Below are 9,865 nucleotides of genomic sequence, written 5' to 3'. Positions count from 1 at the left end.
TTCCATTTGGCCCCTTACAACCCCTTTTCATGCTCAGGCAGGTGACTGAGAGAACTCCTCTGGGCTATGTGTCAGTGAAAGGCTCTTAGTTTAACTATTGGGAGTAAAACTGTGTGTAAAACGTAAATACAAACATCAGTCCTAACTGCAAATAGGGTCATATCACTGACCGGCTTCAAATCTGTCGAAAATCCCAGTGTAACTGGCCCCAGAGTCAGGTTTTGAGCATAAGCGGAGGGTTAGCCTGGAGTCGGTGGGATTGCCTGTGCAAGTAAGCAGTGCCAGACAGGAGCTGGGCAGCTGACTCCAAACGGTGACACACAGCTGGAGATTGCAGGTAGCACCAGCAACCCGTCCCTGGTCTATAGGTTGTATTTGAGTGCTCTCTAGTGGTCAGACAAATTAATCCAGAGGCAAACACAGCTAATGTTCACCCTCCCTGAGCCAGGTTGGACGGGGCTTTGAGCAACCAGGTCTAGTGGAAGGTGTCCCTGCCCATGGCAGGGGGGTTGGAACTGGATGATCTTTAAGGTCCCTTCCAACCCAAACCATTCTGTGATTCTATGAAATCACGCTCCCCTGGCTTTCCGACTGGGTCTGTAATATCTGCACACGTGAGTGTCTGGGAGCAGGGGGCTGGAGGGTGCTTCAGAGCAGGGTCTCCTTGATCTGTGATCCTGCAGGGCAAAGGTTTGATGCGGGAGCGGTTCGTGGTCGCAGAGGATGCACTCCTTGTGGGATAAGAGCACCGGGCAACATCCCAGGCCCTTCCCTATTATACGGCCCGCCAGTGCTGCTTCTTGTGCTGAAGGAAACCGCTGCAGGGCCTGCGTGTGCAGTCAGCACAGGTAGAAGAGCAGACAGGTATTGTGGAAGGAGAGCAGAGACGGGGTTTGGAAGTGTTTTGGTCCCATAGAGAAATGACTGAGAGCGGGTGTAAATTAGTGCAGCTCGCGCGCAAGAGCATCCGCCCGTCGGTGTAGTCGTGGCCGAGTGGTTAAGGCGATGGACTAGAAATCCATTGGGGTCTCCCCGCGCAGGTTCGAATCCTGCCGACTACGACCGGAGCTGTCGTTTTCTCGCCAGGACGAGCTCTTCCCCACGATCGTTTTGCACCGAGGCCGCCCGCCCCTAAACATCCGGCCGGGCGGCCGCTGCCGGCCCGAGGGAAAGGAGGCGGGACCCCTTGACAGCCGGACACAGCCTCTCCTCCCGGAACGGCGCCGCTTCCCCGCGCCATGCAGCACAGCCCGGCGCCCGCCGTGCTGGTCACCTCCAGGTACTGCGGGGGTCGGAGGAAGAGAACAGCGACCCCGCCGCCAGACTCAACTTCGCCTCAGCGGCTGTGGGCGCTGCCGCCGCGGGGCCGATCGCCGCGGCCTTCCCTTCACGGGGCACGGCCCGCGCAGCCGCTGGTGGCGGGCGCCGCCCGGGGAGCGGAAGGGAAGGGAAGAAAAGGGAATAGACCTCGGGGCGGCCGCTGAGGCGAGGTCGAGGTGGGCGGCGGGTTGCGGGTGCGGGACTTGCCCCCGGCACACTCCGGATATAGGCGGTTCCTCGAGTTTCTTGGCATTTCACAGCCGGGAGAGACCGCTGTTGTGTGTCCCGTCCTGTGTAACTGCAGGCGGTTGGTCCCTTCCTCCTGTGGTAACTTGGGGTCGTTCCCTTCCTCGTTTATTGACACTGCCGAGGATGCAGCGTGTGCTCCCTCCCACCCTCCAGAAACATCCTCACCTTGTCAGTATTTCGAAGTGGGTCAGAAGGAATTAAAATTCATCCTGAAACATACACTAGCATCTTTGAGACATCGGGGCTTTGAGCAACCTGGTCTAGTGGAAGGTGTCCCTGCCCATGGCAGGGGGTTGGAACCAGATGAGCTTTAAGGTCCCTTCTGACCCAAACCGTCCTGTGATTCTATGATGTCATTGGTGGTTTTGGTTGACCCCCATTCCCCACCAGCATGCCCTGCGCCCCGGTCTTTATGCGCCTGTCTGGCTTGAGGTTAGGCCAGTGAAAGGCAAAATAGGTTTACTCTGTTTTCCTGCCTTCTTGAAACCATGCCCTAGGTGGCTGCACAGGTGCTGTTTCCAGTTGCATTAAACTTTTAAAACCTGTATTTTCCTAGATGTGGTGAATGAACCCTCAAGAGAAATGTCTCAAGAAGAAAATGCTTGTGGCAATCTTTATAGGATAGAGATACCTCCTTTTCTTTTTTTTCTTTTACCCCCACAAGATATTTGAGTCTACATGAAAGCAGTTCCCTATCAGATGAGACATGAGAAGCAGAAGTGTTGATTCAGCAAGGTCCTACCTCTCGCACCTACCTTCTAGGACATAAGTAGCAACTATTTCAATCACATTAACTTCGAAGCCATTATTTTAATCCTTAAATATTTGGCTGTATCAGGACCTGACTTCCTTTGGAGCAGTGGCCTTGAACCTTCAAACGTATCTAACTTAACTTGCATACATGTTTTGTATGACTGACTTTATATTAAGTTTAGCCTTGGACATGGAAATCTGAACACCTGGATTTATTTTGCGGTCAATAGACTTTACCACTTGCAAATTGTTCCACTGATATTGGAATGCTTTCGGTGATAGAAGTGGATAGATAACGTATGTGTGGGATTAAGGCTTTAGCAAGTGAATATATTTTCTAACTTGTGAGATAAGATAGCTGTATAGTTGTGACCTTTTTCACTCTATACGTACTGGTTCTGGGAATAGGATTCCATGTTGCTATGGAAATATAAATAACTGTATACTTGTAGTTAGAATATACAGAGAAATAAAAACGTTTGCTGGCTAATTTGTATCTGATACTTTGCCTTCACTTAATGAATAAACTAGTTGTACAAGTTTTTTCTCCTTTTACTATGACCTGGGTTGTCACAGTTGGGTCCCCTTTGGGCAGAGGTTGTTGGAGCTGGGTGCTGCTGATAGGGCTGACTATTGAGGCAGAAAGTGCAGAGTCTGCTCTCCTGGCCACAGAGGCACTGGAATAAAGTTTCTCTGGCCACAGCACTTACATCTCTTACTTTGCTTTCTTCCTTGCAATGGGTACTTTTTGCCCCCTCACCCATCTTGGCCCTTCAGCACAGAAAGCAGATTAATTAAAGTATTAAGCCTCCATGCTATATGCAAATCAAAAGACAGGAATGAAGAACTGCGGCTCTGCCATGAACTGTGCACACTGTTCAACTAACCTTTATATAGTTCCTGCTTCCTCTGTCCAATGCCGATCCTGCGTGATCTGATTGTGCTACCACAGGGTTACTGGTATGAATGGTCTCCTTGTAGTCAGGTGAAGTGGAAAGTTAATCACATTCCCAAGTCTCCCCTGAGCTGCCTGTATTGTAGTCAAAAGCTTAGAGTTACACAAGCTAGATTTAAATATGGAATAGAAGCAATAAACCTGTGTGTCCAGTTCAACAAACCAACTTACTCCCTTTGCTGCTTTTTTAAAGCTACTAGTGTAAAAATAATTGCGTTTGATGTGAAAAATGCAGCAAAACTATATTGTCCCGGGATTTGTAGGTGCTGCTTCCATTTGAATAACAACTATAACAGCATCAAATGAATTAAAACACTGGGGCTGCTTGTTTTGAAACTAAGGCATTACAAGAACTAGTGTGCGCATTGGTATTACACTGTATCTGTTTCAGCCTCCCTGCTGATTTCTGTTCTTTTAGAATCATTTTTATGTTTAAAAACCATACAGTCCTGTTGCTATGGAAGAGATAATAGGGGTAGGTTTCCTGTAAGAGATGATAACGAAAGTGATTACAGGCCTGAAGCAAACAAACAAAAATGTAGCTGTTCCCCCTCGCTCTAATTGCTTTCCATTACAGTCATTTTAGCTCAGAGTTTTAACAACTGTAAAAGAAAAACGCTGGGTGTAGAGAAGGTGCTTATTAACTTCGTGACATTTTTAGACTCCTTGATGCAGCAGCTCTTACGGTGAAGTTGTTGTGTCATCTCGGAACATCTGTATGTGGTTGGCATTTTAAGCTAAGTAAGGCCATTCAGGAGGGATGGTTTACTGGTGTTTTTTTCTTTTATTTATATCAGAGGTGAAAAGCAGGTTAGTCTGTCATTTATACTCTTTGGCTCTGTTAGCAGAAGTAAGTCACTCCTGAGTACTATGTGACAGACCTTTTTGCTGCAGTCTTAGCTACAGTCACAACTTGTGAGTGACTACTGAAGAGCATTCCCTTTGTTGCAGGTATATTCTAAAAAACCCAGATCCATCTGATTTTACTGGCAGGTGTCCTTTGAGTCAGCATTTTGGATGCCACTGGAGGAGACAACACTCCCAATCATGACTGTTACTTACGGGTTCAACAGACTGCTGTGTGAAAGCCAGGCACCTCTAAACACCGTTGACTCTGTGTTTAGAGCCCAGCAATGTGTAACTGAGAACAAAATTTTGACTGATAGTGTAAAGTCAAGTCTTTGACTGGCAGAAAAAACAAGAATCAGAGCAAACAGAATCGCATTTAGATACCTAGTATAAAATCTTGGCGATGGTACAGCTGTTGTTAAAGCCTGAATGTTTTGAACATGGCTTGCAAAGAGGATTGGGTACAAAATTTGGCCTGTGCCGTTGTTTGCTCCTCTCTGATCTATAGAGAACTCTCAATATATTCTCTTTAAAAAGCTTTTTATTTAGTTTTGCATGGGAGATTCAGAGGTTGCCTTCTTGGGAAAACTCAGGTTTCAAAAGATCTGGTCAAGTTTTGACATGACGAGAGGAGTCTTTTGAAACTTTGTTTGAAACCAGATTGTTTAAACCTCTTTAAAGTGTATTTTAAATTCATATGCCTTATGTATCCTTAGATGAAAGGGCATTTGTGTTAATGAATCTAAACTTCCTAAAGAAAGAGGCAAGAATTCCACGATACCTCTGCAATCCATAGGAAGTCTAGAGAAGATGGGATTTGACATTCCCTATACAGCTAAGGTTAAAAATAAAAAGCAGAAAAAACATTTAATGAAGACAATTTTTATTTCTTTTTTTTAAACAGTCATGCTTTTAAAATGCTTTTAAAAAGCATTCACTCACGTATAGGAAGGATGCAATTGGAGATGTGTTCGGTGTTTTCAATGCTTTGGGTGATAAACTTCTTTCTGATTCTGGCAGATTGCTTGATTCCAGCAACAGCAGCAGTGAATGTGTTTGGCATAACACATTCACTTTGGGGAAAGGATCACTGACCAGTTTTCATTTGCAGCCTATTGAAAAAGACTGTTTATGTCACTAAATGTACCGTTCTCTTGTGCTCCAATGGCAGCTGCTCAGTCTTACTCTTGATGTGTGAGCACTATAATATGATCCTGGCATTCCTCTTGCAAAAATGTCATAAATGATTCCTTGGGTGCGAACCCAGGGGGAAGATGATGCCATGGTCCAGTGGATCTGAAGCTGGCAGTAGAAGAAAATGTGTTGAGTAAACTGCAGCAGCAGCTCCCTTGTTTCATATTCCTCCAAGAGGAGCCATTGATGGTTCTGACTGTTGGCAACTGTCAGAGTTTAACGCTGTCATTCTTTGTCTACTTTAACTGCTTATGAAAGATCAAGTGGTTTTGTTTCCAGTGGGATTTTCTGTGGGAAAGCTGACATACTTTAGCTGGCATACCCTTTCTGCTATTTGGCAATAACCACTGTCCATCAGACAGTCAAAACCAGAAGACAGCTTCAAGAGATCATGTATTCCTTTAACTTACTCAGTCCTGATAGGTGTTTGTTGGAATGGGAGTCTTTGCGCTGACTTTTTTGAGCTTCGAACTAGATCCTCAGGGTCAGTTAAATGTCTTTGTGCCAATGCCTGAACTCTGTGTTTATTTTCTTCCCTAGGCAAATTCAGAATACACACACAGGGCTGGATTTGTCAGTGCCGGAATACCAGGAAATCCGTGGGAAGATGATGTCTGGCCACGTCGAGTATCACATTGTCGTTGTTACCCGACTGGCTGCCTTCAAATCAGCAAAGCACAAGCCTGAAGATGTAGTTCAATTTATGGTAAATGTTTAATCAGTGCTGTGTCAGTGATCACTTTCTTAATCAGCTTTGATTATTTTGGTCCTGATGTAGCAGATACTTTGTCATCACAGCCTCCCTGGGTCAAGGTCCTTGATAGGATGACACAGTCTGTACCATTACTGCAATAGCAGTATTATACATATATTAATTGAACTTTTTATTCCAGGAGCTCAAAGCAACAATGACTGTTTGTTGTTGCCTTTAAGGCATTTTGCATTATGGGTCAACAAATAGAAACCAATTAAGATTTTGTAAGTCCTGCTACAAAATTAATTTCTCTGATACATGTATCAGCAGTGGGACTTGGTGCATAAACATGGAATAAATATATAATAATTTACTTAAGAATTTACTTGAATGGAGAGAGAATCACGTGAGGCAATAAGAGGAATTAACCTTACAGTAGGTTAGCCTTGACCTGTTAGCCTTGACCTGTTAGCCTTGACATAGTTTTCAAAATCCTTACTAAGAGAGTTTTACAAGGAAGTGTCCGTACGAAACATTATTGAATAGGATTGTCTTTTCCATGATACCTGCAGAGTAAAGTTTTGAAAGCATAGCACACGAGATTCATTTCACCTGTTTTAAGTCATCTGTAGCATGTGCATGTCCACTTACGCTGTCTTACCTGGGACTGTATATTGAGTCGATGGAAAAACGTGCATTTAGGGTACATTTCATTTGATCTGCTTTAGCTGTCTGCTGAACCATTCCCAAGAAATGTGTTTGTCTGTCTCTTGACTACAAAGGGACTCCTAAGGTGGTGAACCCTTTTGCATGCTGTGAACATCTGCTCTTTTTGGATGTTTTGGGGATAACTGTAATGTCAAAGTAATGTGTGTGGTTACCCAGTAGACCATTAGCCCTAGTGTAATTTACATTCTGTAGAAGATAGATGATAAATGGATATTTACACAGTCTGATTTGTGGATAAAGCCATATCTGTCAATGTTGTGAGGAGGTGCATGCTGAGGAGATCTCATACATGTATTGCACTCCTTATACTGTATGTAACATTATGGTAAAAGCAGCAATCCTGGCATAAGAGTCTGTTCTGTTCTTCCTCCTTGTCTAACTGCTTGTCCTCACTCCTGCAGTGTTTCCTCTGCGCCAGAGTCATGCGGCTATTCTGTAACGTCGGCTGAGGAACTGGTCCTTGCTAAAAACGGGTGTTTGGGGGTTTGTTATTTGCTACTAATTTACACCGGTTTCTCAAGCATGCGAGTTGCAGAGCCCCTCTGAAGTTTGTTTTAGTACAGGGGAAGGGTCAGACATGGGCAGGTAAGAGAAGGGGATTTGGAATCACTTGTTTTCTGCAGCAATACCTGCTTATATTATGCAGTATTTCCATGCAGCTCTGTTCAAGAAAGAACCTGACTAAACCTGAGGTGTTAAACTGGGCTATTGTCATCTAACATTTTGCTTCACTTAACTTAAGAAAAAGTAGATAAAACCAGTTTGTTTATAAAAAGGAGAAACAGATTTCCTACTGCGGCACCCCATCTTGCTGAGATTGTTCATTCCCAGGTCCGCTCTGCCTAGGAGGATTTTCAGCACTTAGTTGCTCTTCTCAACTGCAGTGAACCTTTCTGATTTCTTCTCTGGCCAGACCTCCTTATATTTCATTCTTCATGAAGAAGAAAACTAGTGTAGTTTGACTGGCATAGCAACTCATCAGATACATTTATTTTTTTTCAGGTGACTAAGTCTGATATATTGTATAGTTTGGTTCCTGAGAGTAATTTAAGACCTTGAGCTGGCAGGTGGAGGGATGGATGCTTTGCATTGATTCATTCCAATGAATCTTTTCTCTATGTGTTGCTGGAAGGAACAGAGGGATTCACCTGTCCTGACATATCTCTCTGTAAGTTGGGTATTTTCGTCTGGGTCTATCACTGCTTTATGGTCAGTGGGGAGATGGGGAATGAGGTGACTATCCTCTGGAAATGCCTCTCTGACTGTAAAGGGAAAGCATTCTACATTGTAGACAGATGGGTCTGGGGGCTTCAACTCCAGGCTAAAATGCTTACGGCTCAGTTGAGTTGCACACAACTCACTGTTTATATCACCAGAGGTGCCATGGGGTTTTCCACCTTGGCTTCAGAAGGTTGTGGGTCTGCCATAGGTCCTGTGTCTTATTTGCCTGCCCACACAAGCCCCTTGGATACCTCAGAGCATCTCAGATGGCATGAGATGCCTGACTATAGGCAGAACAATCTCTTCTCTATGATTAGATGTCTGCATTTGCTGCGGGTTTCTACGCTCCTATCCCAGTCAGTGCAGTATTGTTGAGAAGAATGTAGCTGAGCATCTACAGTGTGGGGGAATCTACTTTGCATAACGTACACGCTGTAACCATTTGAGAAACCCTGAATTACCCTAGGTGTCTGCAAAGGGCTGGCAGATGTGACAGAGGACATAAAGGTATTTGCACTGCCCTGGGACAGAGTGAGGTGAGGTAAGTACACCATCCAAGGTACCACTAACTTCCTCTGTTCAGGTGGGTTGAGTTTCAGTCACATCTTGGCAAAATGTAGTGACTATATCTGACTGTCATGAGAGTTGAGACACCTCCTGCATGTAGGCAGTTGTCTTAACTTGGAGGCAAGTCCCAGCCCTGTGGCTGCCAGGTGATGTGAGCTGCACGCATAGTGTCTGTGTAGTGCTCTGTTCTGGTGGATGTTGTAACAGCACAAATCACGACCCTTCCCCAGAGAGTTTGGAGGTGACTTGTAAGAGAACCAGATGGCTGGGGAATAGCGAGAAGAATGAGGTTATATTGGGCAGCAAATCTAACACATCAAATCTGTATCGCAAGGCAGAGTGAGATGAGACATCTGAAAGAGGAAACAGAAACAACTGTTTGCTGGTTCTGCCTTCCCAAGTACTTTTTTTTTTTTTTTCTGTTTGTCTTGTTTGAAATTATCAAATTTGAGAGGTTGGAAGGAGCCAATGTCACAGTGCTGAGATGACAGGTAGGTTAGAGAAAATGGATAGGAATGGTAGGATTCTCATTGTCTCTGGGGACATTAATCCGATTTTGGCTACCTTAGGAGCCAGGTCTGTGTTTTGTGACCCTTTGTCTTTCTTTTTCTTTCTCCTCCTTCGCCTCTTTTTCTCCCTGAAACACAATCTAAACGGTCTAGCTGTTCTTTCACCTCTTTCCAGTTGAAGTGGCTGCCTTCCATATTGTCATGCCCTAGGTGGCAGCAACGAACCTGGTTTTCTGTGCATTCGGCTGTGAGCAATGGGATTGAGCAGCATTTATTGCTCAAATAGCTTCTCTGTATTCCCTGGGAAAAGATGGTGAGCAAGACAGGCACGTCCTCTAAGCTAGCTGTGATCTCTGGGCTGTGATTTAGATCATCTGGATCGAGATATGTTAAGGGCCTATGACCAAAACCAGATGAACATCAAAAAGATATTTCAGATCTGACTTGTGGAGTTACTGGCCTTTACTGTGGGTCTAAACAATCCAGAGTTCCCTGTTCCCCAGCCTTAATGGGGCTATACAAACTCAGTATCATAGCATTTCTAATGGAAACGTTTGTGAAGCAGTAATAGAGGAAGAAATTCACTTCTGTAATGACTTTCAGATCTAAATACTTAGAAACTGGAGGGATTTTTTTAATTAAAAAAATAAAAAGCCATTTGTAGAACAGGGCAAATGGGTTGTACAACTGCTTAACCTTGAGGTTTTACTTGGGAATTGAAGAAAACATCAGCTGCATTGATGTTTGAAAAAAACATTTCAAAGGTCAGAATATTCTTGTCCTGTTGAAAGAGTGAAACTGATTTTATCTTCAGTAGTGCGTCAG

The 9,865-nt window shown here is 44.4% G+C and overlaps 1 protein-coding gene and 1 non-coding gene across 2 annotated transcripts in view; both read left to right on the top strand.

Annotated features, from left to right (window-relative positions):
* The first annotated feature begins 979 nt into the window (after positions 1-979).
* On the top strand, positions 980-1,061 carry TRNAS-AGA. Its single transcript has one exon. It is a non-coding gene; the product is annotated as a tRNA-Ser (tRNA).
* Positions 983-9,865, top strand: part of HS1BP3 (HCLS1 binding protein 3) — a 50,842-nt gene continuing 41,959 nt past the window's right edge. The window contains exons 1-2 of the mRNA XM_030491139.1: positions 983-1,279; positions 5,861-6,026. Coding sequence (XP_030346999.1) covers positions 1,239-1,279; positions 5,861-6,026 — 207 coding nt within the window. The 5' untranslated portion in view covers positions 983-1,238. The remainder of the gene's footprint in view (positions 1,280-5,860; positions 6,027-9,865) is intronic.

Source organism: Strigops habroptila, chromosome 6, assembly GCF_004027225.2.
Source record: "Strigops habroptila isolate Jane chromosome 6, bStrHab1.2.pri, whole genome shotgun sequence".
Classification (NCBI taxonomy): domain Eukaryota; kingdom Metazoa; phylum Chordata; class Aves; order Psittaciformes; family Psittacidae; genus Strigops; species Strigops habroptila.
Note: the sequence above shows the minus strand (reverse complement) of the source record. Positions and strands in the feature narration are given on the sequence as shown.